General features: G+C 43.8%; 1 protein-coding gene across 1 annotated transcript in view; it reads left to right on the top strand.

Annotated features, from left to right (window-relative positions):
- LOC124799210 (tensin-1) overlaps positions 1 to 18419 on the top strand; it is a 524781-nt gene that overhangs the window by 372330 nt on the left and 134032 nt on the right. Inside the window, exons 8-9 of the mRNA XM_047262746.1 lie at positions 12044 to 12113; positions 12159 to 12514. Coding sequence (XP_047118702.1) covers positions 12044 to 12113; positions 12159 to 12514 — 426 coding nt within the window. The remainder of the gene's footprint in view (positions 1 to 12043; positions 12114 to 12158; positions 12515 to 18419) is intronic.

The raw sequence follows: 18419 nt of genomic DNA, 5'->3' as shown, positions 1-18419 counted from the left end.
CAGCACCTTTGTACCATCATCATTAATATTTTTCTACATTTTCATCTTCATTTCTATATACTGGAAGCTTGTCATAGTTTCCAAATATCTGTTCTCATCTGCGTTGAAACGCACATACACACACAACCCTTTTTTTCTGTCTCTTCACTCGCAAGTAACATCTTTTTCATTTTACAAAAACACAGTGTTTACTCTGCAGCTGTGTGTCCAATCACTGTTGGAGTTCACTTGTGTGAGCTGTATTAGACAGAGAGGCAAATCCCCTTAAGCTAAATCTACATGACTACTCCGCAATCCACAATTGAGTGCCTTCAGAGCGTTCATCGAACCCCCTTCAAGCTCTTTCTCTACCGTTCCATTGTCGAACGCCACGCGGCAGAAACGAGCACTTAAATCTTTCTGGGCGAGCTCTGATTTCTCTTGTTTTGTCACGATGATCATTTCTCCCTATGTAGATGGGCACCAACAGAATATTTTCGTAATCGGAGGAGAAAATTGGTTTTTGAAATATCACAAGAACATCTTACCGCTACGAAAAACGCCTTTATTTCAACGATTACCATTCGTGTATCATGACCGTGGCACTCTCTCCCCCATTTCGTGATAATGCAAAACGAGCTGCCCTTCTTTAAATTTTTTCGATATTCCCCGTCAATCTTATCTGGTGTGGATTCCATATGGCATAGAGAACCGCCGAAGAGACTGCACAAGTGTGGTGTACGCAGTCTCTGTAGTAGACCTGTTGCACTTTCTACTTGCTCTGCCCACCGATAAATCTCAGCTCCGCGGCTCCCCCCCCCCCTCCCCCCGTCGGAGGTTCGAGTCAAAAAATGGTTCAAATGGCTCTGAGCACTATGCGACTTAACTTCTGTGGTCATCAGTCGCCTAGAACTTAGTACTAATTAAACCTAACTAACCTAAGGACATCACACACATCCATGCCCGAGGCAGGATTCGAACATGCGACCGTAGCGGTCGCTCGGTTCCAGACTGTAGCGCCTAGAACCGCACGGCCACTCCGGCCGGCTAGTTCGAGTCCTCCCTCGGGCTTGTGTGTGTGTGTGTGTGTGTGTGTGTGTGTGTGTGTGTGTTGTCCTTAGCGGAAGTTAGCTTAGATTAGGTTAAGTAGTGTGTAACCGATGACCTCAGCAGTTTGGCCCCATACGAACTTGTCACAAATTTCAATTTTCAAATAAATCTCAGTCTTTGTTTTACTTTCCCCACAATATTATCTGTGTTATCGTTCCAATGTTAAGTTATTCCTAATTGTGATCCCCAAGCATTTAGCTGAAATCACACAGCCTTTAGATTTGTGTGATTTATCGAGTAACCGAAATTTAGCGAATTTCTTTTAGTACTCATGTAGTTGACTTCATATTTTTCGTTATTTGGAGTCAATTGGCACTTTTTGCACCATACAGACATCTTCTCTAAATCATTGTGTAATTCGTTTTGACCATCTGATCCCTTTCAGGAGAAAGCCTACTACTCCAGTGGAATGTGCGCTGTCTTGAAACTTCGTGGTAAATTATAACTAAGTCTCAGATCTGGACTCGAACCCGGAAGTTTGCGTTTCACGACCAGTGCTCTCGCGCACTGAGCTGTCCAGACACAGTTCCACTTCTTCTCCTTTCTAAACATCGCAGAAGCACTCGCACGTACTTTGTTCGTCTAGCACTCCAAAAAGAAAGGATACTGCGGAGAAATCGCTTAGCCATAGCCTAGATGATTGTGTCTAGAGCCGGCCAGAGTGGCCGAGCGGTTCTAGGCGCTACAGTCCGGAACCGCGCTACTGCTACGGTCGCAGGTTCGAATCCTACCTCGGCCATGGATGTGCGTGATGTCCTTAGGTTAGTTAGGTTTAAGTAGTTCTAAGTCTAGGGGACTGATGACCTCAGATGTTAAAAGTCCCGTAGTGCTCAGAGCCATTTGAACCATTTTATAGGCCCTACCACTGAATGGACCTGCAAAATTATATCACTGTACGGTACATAGTTCAGGAGATATAGCGCTATAATCATTGAGATGTGTCAACAGACTGAGCGAAAATTACGCAGATTTTACTCCTCTATTGTTTGATAATGAGACCTCTGAGCGACCGCCAACAAACTTTAAACATGACTTCAAACTTCTTTTAAATTTTTTCTCGGTCGCAAGCTGAACGTCAAATGTTTAACACAGTAACACATTCGTAATCAGACGTTTGAAGCTGTTTCATACATAGGCGTTCGGTTCTTTAAAGAATCGCTGTGGCCAGTGGGGTTTAACAGTAATCAGCCAACATGGCGCTTCAGTGGGACCTTGTTGGCCAACGTGTGCGCTATAGCCCTGTAATTTTAATCATTTGCATGTAAAACGTCGTTTTGCATCTCATGAATATTTCAATTACATGTTCTTTATTTGTTTTGCAGTTTTCGGAAACTGTCATGTGTATCCGTCCAGCCTTTATAATCTCTTCATCTTCATTAGAAATTTCATCTAAATAAACAGCTCCAGTGCCCATAATATCCTTCGTGTTCCCGTGTTTTTCTTGCAGAAGATGGCTGGGCAACATACGTGTTAGATACTCATGCTTTATTCGACTTAGGGAAACCACGGAAAACCTAAACCTTAGACAGCCAGATGGGGACTTGAACTTTGCTCCACCCACATGTTCCTCCAGTGAACTGACTACAGCGGCATCTCCTTCAGTTTTGTACATATCCTCCATTTGCATAAACGAACCAAGGTAGTATCAACCAGTAGTTAGAAATGTGTCTGAATACAAACAAAATCTCGTTGTTATTGCATTATTCTGCTGACGTAAACCGGATTTTTATCTCTATCTAAATTCACCAACAGACAGCTACGCCACTGAGCATGTTGTGTTCCACGTAGTGTGAGAAACAACTGTGGATGTAAACCGGAGAGATCTTGTAATTCTACTTCCAAAGTCTATTTCGAGTCGAGATGTAATTGTACTGCTGAAAATATCTTCATCAGAACCAATGGTGATACATCAATTGAGGTAGTGACGTAAATACATTTCGAAAATTAAAGAAGATTTAGATATATGTTGGGTCAGTGTCGCGAGACAAATGAGGAAGTACTGGAATGGAGAAAAGTGTGTCCCATGGGCTCTTCCTCTTATTGAGACAGCTTAATTCGAAGCAAAACTCAAGCGTCTAACTGAACAAACTACTTAAAACATGAGTATGTCGGTATTATTCTTTCTTTCATATGTCTCCGTAGATAAAGAATTTATTTGATGATTGATACTATTAAATTTTAGGATACTTTTGAACTTCAGGATATTTTTGTACTTTATTGGTGTCTAACGTCCTCAAGCTTACTTCATACATTATTACTAACATATATTTAAAATCTTTCGCTAGGTACGAAATTAATTTTGTGTTTCCAAAGTATCCCACCGGATCTCACTCATTTCCGATCCATTCTGAATATAACGGTCTGTTTTTCACGGCGTATGCGTCTGTACCGAACCTGTTAGGTGGTGACACTGTAGTTTACAGGAACGTCGTTCCTCAAGGAATGTAAGGAGGTGCAGAGCGATATAGATTTTATTTCCAAATGGTATACTCAATAGCAGCTCTCTTTAAACGCGTGTTCATTCAAGTTAGTGTCCACAATCATGAGGAAGACCTGACAGTGCACCATTACAGCATTAATGGTGATCTCCTGAAGGACATCACATTGCTTAAGTTCCCGAGGGTAATAACACCACAAAGTGACGTGACCGAGCAAAGTGCTGGAGGGGCTAGCGCACCGAGTGCAGCGATACACATCCCCTATCGGTCTTCCAGATCTAAAATTCGTATCGTTTCCCGAATCGATCCTTTATCGCTCTTCCAGATCTAAAATCCCCATGGTTTCCCCAAACTGATTAAGGCGAATGCCGGGATGTTTCCTTCGTAAAGGATATAGGCGATTTCCTTCCCCTTTCTTCCCACATTCTGAGTTTGCGCCCAGTCTCTGATAGTATCATCATTAAATGTTCCTTTCATGAATGAAAGAAAGCAGACAGAGCGATCACGGTTAATTAATGGTAGCGACGGTGAATGGGTGACCTGAATTCAGTGTGAGTTAAGCTGTATCTAGTGTAACATACTCCAGTTCGCGAAGTGTAGGCATGTATCCTTAGATGTGATGGTTTTACCTTCAAATAGTTTAGTGATATCATCTTTCAATGTACGTCAGAATCCAGTAAGTCGTACAAACCCTCTCCGCGAGCACAGCTTCGTTGCTGAGTATGAATATCATGAGAGAATCGTCGAGCAGAATAACGTGAAGTAGGCGTACCACCTGCAGTCCTACCACGTATGGCAGAGGACTGTAATGTTTCAATAACCTTCGGGTTGGTGATAACTTCACATTTAAGATAGGAAGAAGGCTAGAAACTTCTCCCACAGCAAAACATTTGAGTCCTAGTTTTAGGAAAATGTTGTTGTTGTTGTGGTCTTCAGTCCTGAGACTGCTTTGATGCAGCTCTCCATGCTACTCTATCCTGTGCAAGCTTCTTCATCTCCCAGTGCCTACTGCAGCCTACATCCTTCTGAATCTGCTTTGTGCATTCATCTCTTTGTCTCCCTCTACGATTGTTACCCTCCACGCTGCCCTCCAGTACTAAATTGGTGATCCCTCGATGCCTCAGGACATGTTCTACCAACCGATCCCTTCTTCTAGCCAAGTTGTGCCACAAACTTCTCTTCTCCCCAGTCCTATTCAATACCTCCTTATTAGTTACGTGATCTACCCACCTTATCTTCAGCATTCTTCTGTAGCACCACATTTCGAAAGCTTCTATTCTCTTCTTGTCCAAACTATTTATCGTCCATGTTTCACTTCCATACATGGCTACACTCCATACAAATACTTTCAGAAACGACTTCCTGACACTTAAATCTATACTCGATGTTAATAAATTTCTCTTCTTCAGAAACGATTTCCTTGCCATTGCCAGTCTACATTTTATATCCTCTCTACTTCGACCATCATCAGTTATTTTCCTCCCTAAATAGCAAAACTCCTTTACTACTTTAAGTGTCTCATTTCCTAATCTAATTCCCTCAGCATCACTCGACTTAATTCGACTACATTCCATTATCCTCGTTTTGCTTTTGTTGATGTTCATCTTATATCCTCCTTTCAAGACACTGTCCATTCCGTTCAACTGCTCTTCCAAGTCCTTTGCTGTCTCTGACAGAATTACAATGTCATCGGCGAACCTGAAAGTTTTTACTTCTTCTCCATGAATTTTAATACCTACTCCGAATTTTTCTTTTGTTTCCTTTACTGCTTGCTCAATATACAGATTGAATAATATCGGGGAGAGACTACAACCCTGTCTCACTCCTTTCCCAACCACTGCTTCCCTTTCATGAGGGACACAATTTACCGCAAAGTTATCGGAAGAACCACTCCGGTGTTTGCTTTGAGTGACTTAGGTAAATAACAAAGAATCTAAAGTGTACTGAACATAGTTGCTGTTGAATCGTCCGGGTTGTATTATCGTGGTCCATTAATCTATTTTTTTGTTCCTGGCGTTTCGTCCAGAGCTGATTTGGACATCTTCAGAATTGAATGTAACTCCATCCTCTGTCTGGAGTGTGGGACTACGGCTGGTCAATTTCCAGTAATACAATACCAATACCCGTTATTTAGGTTTTATTTTTAGGCTACCAGTTTCGACAATACATTATGTCATCTTCAGGCCTGCTTAAATCGAGTAACCTTCGTGTTACCAACTGATGAGTCGGACATCGGAGAGCGACATAAATGCTATGAAAAGGGAGGAGTAATCGATAAAGATAATCCTTGTCAAAGGTAAAACTTAACTATCGACGTCGTCTGCCCAAGACTAAATTTATCTATCGATTCTATAGAGGTACTGTCCATACATCACTAAGCTTCTTCAATGTTAAAATTGTCCCGATGCTGTCTCTGTAAAGCCATCGATAATAGTTCGTCATTGTCATTTTTATCTACAATGGCTAACTATAACCTACTTCTGTACGGAGAAGCCATCGAGATACACAGTATGTAAACAAAACTGTTTACAACGTAGCACATTGATTTAGCTTCATTCCACACGAACAAATGTTGATACAGGACACTTGTGGTCTGTCAGGACACTTTCGGCCTATGATGTCGGGAAACAACCTCAAATTGGTGTACAAAAGCCACCTGAACTGCAGAGCATGTGTGCCTCGCCAGATTTCGGTGAAATTTGTCATTGAATATTAGAAACCGCTTGGTCTTGCACTTAAAGATAGTAAAATTGATGTAAATTTTGCTTCAAAATATTGTGAATTTTAATAGCATAAAATTAACAATACATCTGTTTTGTTTGTCTGCCCTTCTCAGTACGAAACTACTGTGCTGCGCTTGTAAGGAATATGTTTAGACAGAGTTGTAAATGTAATTAGTATTTGCATAACGTTTACAAAAGACTTGTTTCTTTCATTACCCTCACGGTAAAATTCAAAATAATGTTAGTAACTAAGCAACTGGCTAAGAAGGCATATATGTTTATGTTAGATATCTAGGTTCAATCTTTTAGAGGATTATCTACGCCGATCACGCCCCATTTTCGTTGTATTTATGTCGCGTTCCGATGCTCAATCCGCCAGTTGGTAAGATCTGCGAATCCAGAAGTACGTCTGATGAGGTTTAACGCAACTCCGGAAGATACGTCAGGAACGAAAAGAGTTTCATGGACTTCGACTACACAGCGCTGGTTTTTGTACGTCCATCCTTGTGACTGGAGGTCAGAGGGACTACAGCCGTTCACTTATGTAAGAAAATGCAACGCTTAGAGCCGTCCTTGTGATGGCGTTTATTGTATGACTACCAGTTGATGGCTGGTGAAACATCAGATTTACTGCGTAAACCAGTAGTGTCGGACAGTGATGCATCGTGTACTGTGACGGTGTCAACACCTTCAGCATCAGCTACGACCTGAAGATGGTGCACTGAAGCACCGAAACTGGTAGCCATACAATAAACGGCATCGTAAGGACGGCTGTAGGTGTTTCATTTTCTTACACAGCACTGGAGATTCACCAGCAAGAAAGATATCCGTGCCGGCCGCTGTGACCGAGCGGTTCTAGGCGCTTCAGTCCGGAACCGCGCTGCTGCTACGGTCGCAGGTTCGAATCCTGCCTCGGGCATGGATGTGTGTGATGTCCTTAGGTTAATTAGGTTTAAGTAGTTCTAAGTCTAGGGGACTGATGACCTCAGATGTTAAGTCCCATTGTGCTTAGAGCCATTTGACTCATTTGAAAGATACCCGTGCAAGCTTTCATTGTATGTATCTGGCCTATTTGAACACTGCTGCTTCTGAACGCGAGTTCACTACCTTCAGTGCAGTGCTGTCTTGTTCGATATACGAGGGTTATTCGGCAAGTAAGGTCCAATAAGACATGAAATGGAAACCACAGTGACAATCCGATGATGCTATGCACAGATGTGTTGGGCAGTGTCTTCAATATGCCCGTCGATCGCATCACGTCGCTCTTTTCAGCGAGGACGTAAAGATGCTTAGATCTCCTGCCAAGCAAGAGGGCCTGGTGAGAGATTTCACCTGATGTCATGCAGCGCGCCTAACGTAAGTGCCATGCGTTTCCTTCTTCATGACGCACTGTAGGGGCAATGAAGATGCTCCTGCAGCGTTTTCGATGGGAACTGTTTGATCACTCGCAATGCAGGCCGTAATTGGCTCCCTGTGAGTTTCATCTGTGCTCACAAAAACCGCGGCTATGAAGATATTTTGGCACAACAAAGAACTGAAGACTATCGTAGAGAACTGGCGGGAGACACAGGCGATGCCTTCTATGTTCAAATGTTCAAAAACTGTTCAAATGTGTGTGAAATCTTATGGGACTTAACTGCTAAGGACGTAAGTCCCTAAGCTTACACACTACGTAACCTAAATTATCCTAAGGACAAACACAGACACCATGCCCGAGGGAGGACTCGAACCTCCGCCGGAACCAGCCGCCCAGTCTATGACTGCAGCGCCTGAGACCGCTCGGCTAATTCCGTTCGGCGCTGCCTTCTATGACGAGGGTGTTGGAAAGTGGGTAGAACGCTACGACGGATGTATAAAGGCCTGGCCAGACAGAATGCGGCCTGGCCGTCCGGCCTGTGGCCTTGAACCGCAGCCGGCAGGCCGCACTGTTGAATCGCTCGTTACTGTATGGCGGCGGTCACACTGACAAGGGGAGGCCGCCAATTGTGAAATTCAGATTCGATTCATACTGCGCCTAATAAAAGCTCATGGCCAGAGGTGTAATGTGGCAAAACACCAAGATGCACTTCTCAGCCGTTGTCGAGAAAATCGACAGTTAAAAGAAACCGTTGCCGTGAAATACTCTCTACGATTAATAGTATTCTACAGCGTCGTGGCGCAGCGGTAAGCGCTGAGGTTTGTAATCCGAAGGTCACCGGATCGAATCTCCCACCATGCAACTTTTTTTTTAGTATTTGTTTTTTGTAATTCAAATATATATATATATATATATATATATATATATATATATAATTCCCGGCAATTATGCATATAATAAGTTGTTGAAAGTCGTTTGTCGTGGAAAAACTGGCGACTTCGAACATCATTATGTTTTCCGCAAACAAAGTTGTATTTCACAAATGTTATTAATTGTCTTCATAATGTTAACCACGTATAGTTAACGGAAGACGTAGAAGCGATATTCCGAAACGAATACGTATAGCGTAAGTCAAACGCTCGAATTAGAATAGAGACCCCACGAACACAAATTCGCTGTGGCAGGTATGAAATATAAACTCTGTTACTCGCTCGTTACACTTGATGAACAGATGTTGAATGGGCCGAAACGAGCCGCCGCATAACAGCGTAGTTCCCTCCTAACTTCGAAAGAAGGTAGATGCGGTCCCTAGCGCATCTTATAACATAGTCGAAAATCAGTGCGGACGGGAGAGCTTTGGTACACCCTGTTAAAAAACGGAAAAATGGAGGCGGTACAATTGGAGAGCGATCAGCCTTCACCAACATGCATAAGCAATTCATTTATATATATATATATATGTATATATATATATATATATATATATTTGAATTACAAAAAACTAATAATAAAAAAACTGCATGGCGCGAGATTCGATCCGGCGACCTTCGGATCACGAACCCGAGTGCTTACCGCTGCGCCACGACGCTGTGGGAAAGAGTTAATCGTAGAGGGTATTTCACCGCAACGGTTTCTTTTAACTGTCGATTTTCTCGACAACGACTGAGAAGTGCATCTTGGTGCTTTGCCACATTACACCTCTGGCCATGAGCTTTTATTATGCGCAGTATGAATCGAATCTGAATTTCACAACTGGCGGCCTCCCCTTGTGAGTGCGGCTTTGACGCACCGGCAGCTGGCCTGCCGCACCGGCCGCCGCCGGGTTGTCACAGATTACAGATTCGCCGCAAACCGGAGCGGCTCTGTTGGTGCACTCAACTGCTGTGTGGTCACACTAGAAGCAGCGGCGTGAGGCGGTTTTTGTCTTGCAGCTCGTAGTGCATGTACACAGAAAGACTTGTAGAGGAGGTGAGAGAATACAACTTTTTGTATGACACACGCGATCCTGATTTGGAGGGAGAATACATTTGTCCTCGATATACTCTTGATAGAAAGCTGAATAGTGTTGTCACTGTGACGTCCATAACTTCTACTGTCAACTACTGTAAACTCGGTAGTATGGATCAACGATCGCCAGGAGAACCAGCGAGAAGAACTGTTGTAACAGAAGAACTGGGATCCACTATCCTTCGGGCATTTTAACCTGACAGCCTTTCCGTCCATGCTTCCAAGGCAGTTCGGAAACCCCCAGTTCTATAAATCCTTCTTCAGATTTCTTCCACATCTCTGTTGTAGGAGTAGGAAAATACTTGGGCTGTAGAACAGTCCTTATTGTCTGGCACACTTGTTTCACAATATCTGAGAGTGTTGAACGTCCTAACCGAAAAGAAAAAGCTATGGCCTGGTGACTGTCGCCTGTAGTCAAGTATGTGGAAAAGATTAAAATCAATTATGCCGATAGAACGAATAGATAAGTTAACGACCAAAGATATGTTTTTTTTTAAATTCAATGACAATGGTATGAATACAATGAAACAAAACAATCTATTAAGTAGAAAGTTCTCTCTAGCGGGACATACGGAACTAGATGTTACTATCGTTTGCTCTATTCGTAAACACTGCAGATAAATTTATCACTCCACTCGTAACTACGTAGTGGGTTAGCACTTTCTTCCGCCGAACCTTTCATATGATACAGCAAAACTGAAATGGAATAATTTATATGACTTCTATTTCAGGCACAAAGAAGCCACAAACGGTAAAACTTACCTCAAACAAACGGCTTGTCTGTGCCTTGTATCAATTGGCTTTCTCCAGTTCGTTGTGCACTTCTCGGTGCTACCTTTTTATCAGGCGATGCATTTCCTCGAAACATTCTAGCGACATACGAAAATATTTGAAGAACCTATCTTCGTCAGACTCTCTATCAATACACAGACGACGGTATTCTCCTAAGCTTTCTCTCTTGCTATCAATGTCGTGCACCCAACATCTCCTCTTCTTGGTGCCATTTCGTATCGCTAGTGCAAGCTACTCATTTCTGCAATAAAAAAATAAAAATTAAAAAAAAAAAACTCGCACAATGATAACATGTCCCGCGTGAAGCTTCCAAATCGTGTAACGCAAGACAATCGCGCTACGCATGCAAGCTTAATAATGGGTTTCGGTCCCTTCCACAGTGTAACACAGCTGACGCATCAAGAGTCACTGCGGCCGGCCGGCCGTTGCCTGTGTGGCGTTCCTGGCAGCGGCAGGCCGGATTCTGTCTGGCCAGGCCTTAAGTCGGAGCGGCGGCTATTTAGAGAAGTAACTGGAAGGTTTAGCTAACTGTTGCGAATAAAACGTTTTTGTTTTCACAGTGGTTTCCATTTCGCGACCTATCGGACCTTACTTTACGAACAGCCCTCTCGATCTAATCCTGATGTTCACGAATTTGAACCAAGCTGCTCCTGAATGCTAATAGAATCCTCGAATAGTTACCCTACGTCGTTGTGTGTGAAATACCAACACATTAGTAACGTTCAAAGGGGGCGTGGTCTGCCCAAAACGTGCCCAATGCCACGCTCGTGTGTAGTCTTAAACCTGCCACCTGTAGACACACTCAGCAGGTGCGAGGACCTGACCGTTTTCTGTCGCTCCGGCGGTATGCTTCGAGATGAACAAAGACAGCTGGCAAGGTATCGGAGACCGCTCGGCTAATTCCGCGCGGCGCTGCCTTCTATGACGAGGGTGTTGGAAAGTTGGGAGAACGCTACGACAGACGTCTAAGTCGGAGCGGCGACTATTTAGAGAAGTAACTGGAAGGTGTAGCTAACTGTTCCGAATAAAACGTTTTTTTTTTTCACAGTTGTTTCCATTTCACGACCGATCGAACCTTATTTCCCAACAGCCCTGTTCATCTGATCGAAGATCATGATATTCACGGATTTGAACCGAGCTGCTCCTGAATGCTAATTGAATAGTTACCCTACCTCGTTGTGTGTGTGATACCAACACATTAGTGACGCTCAGAGGAGGCGGGGTCTGCCCAAAACTTGCCCAATGCCACGCTCGTGTGTAGTCTTTAACCTGCCACCTGTAGACACAGTCAGCAGGTGCGAGCACCTGGCTGGTAATTCCTTTCTGTCGCGGCGGAGGCATGCTTCGAGATGAACAAAGACAGCTGGCGAGGTATCGGAGACCGTTTAAAGCCCGGCGGCAGGCTCCCGCGTCACCAGCTGTGCGCGTCCGCCACAAGGGCTACGCGTCCGGCGCGAGGTTGCCAGCCGAGACGCCGGCACTCCGCAGTCCAGCGCAGGTACGCGGCTCGCGCAGTCCAGTTCCGCGAGTCTCCACGGCGACCAGTGCCGTCTTTCCAAAATTGGCGCTCGCCGCGGCTGCAGCAGCAGCAGCAGCAGCTGGTGAGTCGGCAACAACGGTATGCCCGCGCGTTGCAGGCCGTTCGCGGGTGACGTCATCAGCCCCCCTCCCTCGGCGGCGGCGTCGCCCACGCGCGCGGGCGGCGGCAGCGGCAGCGGCGGCCCGGCCTCGCCGCTGCTGCCGGCGGGCAGCCAGTGCGACGACGGCTTCGGCGAGGGCGACAGCATCCCGTACCACGCGCGCCAGGACTCGCGGCCCTTCACCTACGGCGCCATCCCCGGCGGCGGCGGCAGCGCAGCCGGCATGCTCGCCTCCCCCAGCCTCGTGCGCAAGGCCAGCTTCAAGGGCGGCGGCGGATCCCTGTCGGCCCCCGGCACCGCCTCCACGACGCCGACCGCCGCCGCGCCCCCGGGGATGGTGGCGTCGTCCCCGGCGCCCGTCTCGCCCCCGGACAGCCTGTCCACGTCGGCCGCCTGGGACTACCGCTACAGCAACGGCGGCAGCAGCAGTAGCACCACGTCTCCGCGCTCGCCAGAGTTCCACGACGGGTGAGTCGAAACATTCTTTTCCCCTCTCTTGTTTACTTCGGTCTCTTTCACTAGTCCCGACAGTAACTGTAGCCTGCTCTTCAGCTGCACGAACTGAGGTTTATCGACATTTAAATGGTGTGCTTTCGGGTGTTCAGCCGTCTCGCCGATTCCAGTTTCCTGCACAAAAATTTCGACGACGGACCCTGTCGTCTTCGTCAGGTGCTTCGAGCTGTGTTACTATGCTCACTTTTGTTTCGTTAAAAAAATTCTTTATTTCCATAATAACAATTATTGTACAATGTAACCCACCACCTTACTGATTAGTGGGTCTTAATTTTCTTAGTGTTATTATAATAGTAGCTACTACATTTTTACTTTTTTACAGACAGTACTACATTTTTATTAATGGGCAGACTACTTCATGGAGTGTAGCCTTGTATGGAAGTGAAACATGGACGATAAATAGTTTGGACAAGAAGAGAATAGAAGCTTTCGAAATGTGGTGCTACAGAAGAATGATGAAGATTAGATGGGTGGATCACATAACTAATGAGGAGATATTGAATAGAATTGGGGTGAAGAGGAGTTTGTGGCACAACTTGACAAGAAGAAGGGCCCACTTGGTAGGACATGTTCTGAGGCATCAGGGGATCACAAATTTAGCATTGGAGGGCAGCGTGGAGGGTAAAAATCGTAGAGGGAGACCAAGAGATGAATACACTAAGCAGATTCAGAAGGATGTAGGTTGCAGTAAGTACTGGGAGATGAAGAAGCTTGCACAGGATAGAGTAGCATGGAGAGCTGCATCAAACCAGTCTCAGGACTGAAGACAACAACAACAACTTCTAGTGTTAGCGTAATTTCCAGTATCTACGAGTGGTTAGTGTTGACTGCCTGCAGCGTTACATACGTGCCAATGTTAATATAAACCTACTTGGGAGCCCGGCTCATACAGCTAATCCCTATGAGCATGCCCCTGGCACAAGGCGGGCAAGGAGTTAATTATCGCTGCAGGTTCCTAATCAACTATCCTATTCTATTTAACTAAAACCTACTACGTATTCTACGTCATAATCGGTGCGTTGTCTAGTTCGCGAAGAAGATCACCCAGTCCCCCTAGTCCTGCACGTGGCGGATTCCAACTGTTAAGTGAACTATCCACGAACAGGCGGTACGGGATTGGAACGGTGGACGCGATCGGTGATTTCTAGCTAACTAGTCACGAAGGTCTCTCAGGAAAGTTGTTAACACTTTTTGTGATACGTCGTTGGCTAGCGTGTTCAGTGTTTGAAAGGTCTCTTCTTGTCTGAGTAGGTCATAGGTGTTGTTACTTGGTAGTTGTTGTCTTAGTGCGGCTGCTACATCATCGGAAAGGGGGCACTCGTAAACCACATGGTCAGGAGTACCCTCTGATGCGCCACAGTCACACGCGGGCGTCGCCCTTCTCCCAAACCGACATAGATAAGTCGTACTATGGTCACTTGCTGCCTGGACTCCGACCAGACACTTCCTGGCAGATTAAAACTGTGTGCCGGACCGAGACACGGACTCGGGACTTTTGCCTTTCGCGGGCAAGTGCTCTACCGTCTGAGCTACCCAAGCACGACTCACGCCCCGTCCTCGCAGCTTTACTTCTACCAGTACCTCGTCTCCTACCTTCCAAACTTTACTGGCAGAAGTAAAGCTGTGAGGACGGGGCGTGAGTCGTGCTTACCCCTCAGATGGTAGAGCACTTGCCCGCGAAAGGCAAAGGTCCCGAGTTCGAGTCTCGCTCCGGCACACAGTTTTAATCTGCCAGGAAGTTTCATATCAGCGCACACTCCGCTGCAGAGTGAAAATCTCATTCTCCGACCAGACAGTTTGCTTGCAATGCTTGAATAATGAAAGTTGAAACCAACAGCTGCGTAGTAATTCAAACGTCGTTTATCCAAGACATGCTACCAATTTCGACACGATAAAGCTTCATCTTCAGGCTCCTGTAGACAGAAACACACGTATAATGACACTAAAGTATAATGAGAGTACTGACAACAATAAACTACAGTTTGTGACTGAAACTGGGATTTGTCACCCTTTTATTCACAAACTGAGACTTTTGTTGTCAGTACTCTCCTTATAATTTACTGCCATGCTACTTATATTTCTGTATACAGGAGCCTGAAGATGAAGCTTTTTCGTGCCGAAACTGGTGGCATGTTTTGAATAAACGACGTCTGAATTACAGTACATCTCTTGGTGCAACTTCAATTATTCAAGTACTTAACGTCCTACTGCTGCTCCCCCACTGTCCCGATGGGTTACCAGAGTCTGCTTGCAGTCCAGGCAGCGAGCACGCATAACAACAAGGCTCGCAGCAACCGAACAAGGATATTCGGTAGATCGTCCAAATATCGTACAGAGTCAACAACTCGTCAGAATACTTGAAATGATACCACGTCGACAAAACCTGAAAGGCCACATTTTTTCCGAAAACATTAGTCAGTTCAGTCGATCGCATTCATCGTGGAAAAGGAAATAAAACAATATAAACATTGCAAAGCACTCGTCATCACAAAAGAATCCCGAGAAACGGCTGTAAACGAATAGTTGGGAAGACTACGACTTAACAGGCAGTAAATTACTATTGCTTGATATTTTATTTTTGTATATAACGTTGTTTCGGCTTTATTGTCTTCATCAATACGTCTGCAAGCAATCGCATTGATTTATGTTTTACATGATATAAAATTTTTACTTTGGATTTTGTAGTCACGTCCTGACGTTGTAAACGAACACATGTCTAATTTGAGTCAACTGTTGCTGCCGTCTGTTGTTGTTCGAAAAAAAATATTTTTTCAGTACAGTTTAAAAGTCGTTCTATGATTTGATGTTGGACATATATTGACTAAACAGCTAGCTGTCAAAACTGAATTTCTACGACTGTAAAAGTAATTAAAGAACGTATTGTAACATACGTACAGCATAAAAGCATCGAAGAACTTTAGAACGTTACCGAAAAAAATATTACAGCTACGGAAACCAGCAACAGTTCGACATATGTCCGTTTACTACGTCAGTGTCAAGAGTATAATATCCCATGTAGAAAACCTTTATCAATTATATATTGTGTAAAATATAAATATATCCGATTGTTTTCAGATGTACTGATGAAGGAAATAAAGCCGGAATAAGCTTATATGCCAAAATAAATTATCAAGCAGCAATACTCTGCATAATGTCCTACTGTGACATCATATGTACGTACGTCCCATAATGAAGAAACTACGGCTTAAGCGCTAGTCAGAATACAAATAAGAAACATTTTAATATCAGTAGGGGAAAGAAATTGCAGATGACACACTGTCCGCCGAAGCTAAACGGCTACACAAACGACGAAAAGGGAAATAAACTAAATCAACTAGTCAAGTTGCAAAAGCGTTGAAACGTTTGCAGGTGAATGTGGAAAGCAATAATCAGTGTTTCTCTCGATGCAACGTTCCCGCAGTGCTCCATTTTTACGCACGTGTGAACATTAATAACGAGATCTTTTTATTTTTTAAAAAAAAATGGATGTAATCCTAGGCGAGCATGGATGCCAAGGAGCTGGCCACCCTATGCCTGTCTGCTGACCAAGTAAACGAGCGTTAAAGTGCGTTAGAGTACACTAACTGAAATGTGGAGGGCACGTGTAAGTAACTTATTTCGACCCATTAGCGTAGCCATCCAAGATATCAGTCAGTAGAAACCTTCGTACATCTTTCATGAACAATCGAAACACACACTCAGATGCACAGTAGTAACAATTAGATGTATCATAACTAAATATATCTGACAATGTCAGATGTATTCACTTTCTTATTGTTACACGGTAAAGCCAGTTTTCATATTCCACATATATCGTTATTTCGACCGACATTTTATACATCGATGTAATATGGAACAATTTAAAAAAGGCAGACTTAAATGGAGGTGCTGAGCTAGAAGCTAACCGTTGATAGAGTGAACACAGAGTTGTTGCCATTCTCGCTGTTGGTAACGTTGGTGCTACTGAGAATTCGCAAGTCGATCAGTTCCCAGTATCAGCAGAAAGCCCTAAAATGGATAAACGACAATTTGCACGTATTAAGTTACGTCATGGTGGAGTCGGATGTTGTGGGTTGAAGAACACTTTCTTCTATCGATTTATTCTCTGTTTGAAGCGATGAAGGTGAGCTGTTATATGTTAGTGTTAGTTTAAAACAAATTAAGATTTTGGAGCGGTAGTCACGTAATAAGCTCAGATTTTCGGTCGACTCATTTGAAGCACCAGAGTCATGTTGACACGAGAAAATACTCAATATAATTCCGGAACGAATATTATAGACAGGATATTCTTTGCTCTATAATATGCTATATGTTAAAAGGTTATTTCATTACACCAATTTTTGATCACTTTGCTCACAGATCTGTCACTTGAAATAACTCATTTTTTCCATAGTTACTCTCGTCAATTCGTATACTGCCTTGCAGGGATCAGTCAGCTTGTTAGTATACGTCATTGCATGATGATATGATCATGATTTTGGATGAGCTGCAATTGTTGATAACGGTCAGGTAAATCTCAAGGGATCGAGATTCTCAAAGGATCGTTGATGTAAAGTTTAAGCGTGTCACAATATACAGTACTATCCATAATTACAATAATAAACAAAAGTGAAAATTACTTCAATCACTCCTTAACGTATGAAAGTTGATCAGCGCCACGGTTGTTTTAATATGTAAAGGAACAACACTTGTATACTGTAGAGTGGTAATGAGATAACGTCAGTTGTGGTGTCCATGTGTAGCAGAACAACGAAATCTGTCAAACACACAGTACAGAAAAACTTTTTTGAAACTGATTGTGGGTGAGAGGAACCAGCCAATTGATCATGCATTGTCCTTTTTAGCCTCCTACAGAGATTCATGGTTTTATTCATGTTCATCGGACATGTCCCACCAGTCTGAATTTTTCTCGATGCACTCCGAGTTTTGTAGGTTCGATGCTGGACACAATCATTTAAATACAAAACATTAGCCGAACCATCTTCAAGTTTCTTAGCTGAAGTTTCCAGAAAACAGACTACGATTTGATAATGCAGATTGGGTCCATTAAATGAAAAATCGTTATCATGTGAATTCTTACTGCCACAAAGAAAATTTTTTGTCTCATTTAGGAAAGTGTCTGACTATTGACAAAAAACTTTATCCTGTGAGGGAACAGCATCTCAATACAAACCGGTTCGATGAGCCAAATGCCACGGTCTGTCGTCGCTGAAACTACTTCTGTTGCACGATATCGCACGCCCACACACTTCCCTTGACACAGTTGAAACCTTCAACCGTTTTGGTTTCCAAGTGCAGGAACACCTTGCATTCCTACCTGTATCACACATTATTGATCAAAGATAATATCTACTGAGAGGACAGTTCTACAATATTAATTGTTTCCGTTATTTTTTCTAAAACAGTTCTCTATTTACTGGCTGGTGCTGGGCTAATGGCGGTCAGTCTAGGGTACTGAGCATAATGAATGTGATTTTTTAGGCGAATTCCGAGCTGGCCACAGTTTCAGCCTGATAAGCACAACGTTTAAAACAGCATTAACACGATCCGCACACACATACAAACGTCTCGCGACACTTCACTTCATGTCATACGGTCACTGAAACTTTCGCTAAACACACAGTAAACAGGTAAACACGCATTGTGAAGCAGGAGTCACTATAGTAGTATAAGCTTGGTATAGTGCAAGCGCACAGTGCGGTAACAACTGGCTGCGTTTATTTATTTTGTTTAATTTATTTTGGTTTAATGTAATTTGAAAATGGTATTCTCTCCCACCGCAACATTTAAATCTAACTTTTAACATTGTGAGAGCTGATGTGCATTAGCCTTCGACTTCTTTTCTCACTTCCACACCCTC

This window comes from Schistocerca piceifrons, chromosome 5 (genome assembly GCF_021461385.2).
Source record: "Schistocerca piceifrons isolate TAMUIC-IGC-003096 chromosome 5, iqSchPice1.1, whole genome shotgun sequence".
Lineage (NCBI taxonomy): Eukaryota > Metazoa > Arthropoda > Insecta > Orthoptera > Acrididae > Schistocerca > Schistocerca piceifrons.
The sequence above is the reverse complement of the archived record's forward strand: the minus strand, read 5'-3'. Positions and strand labels throughout refer to the sequence as shown.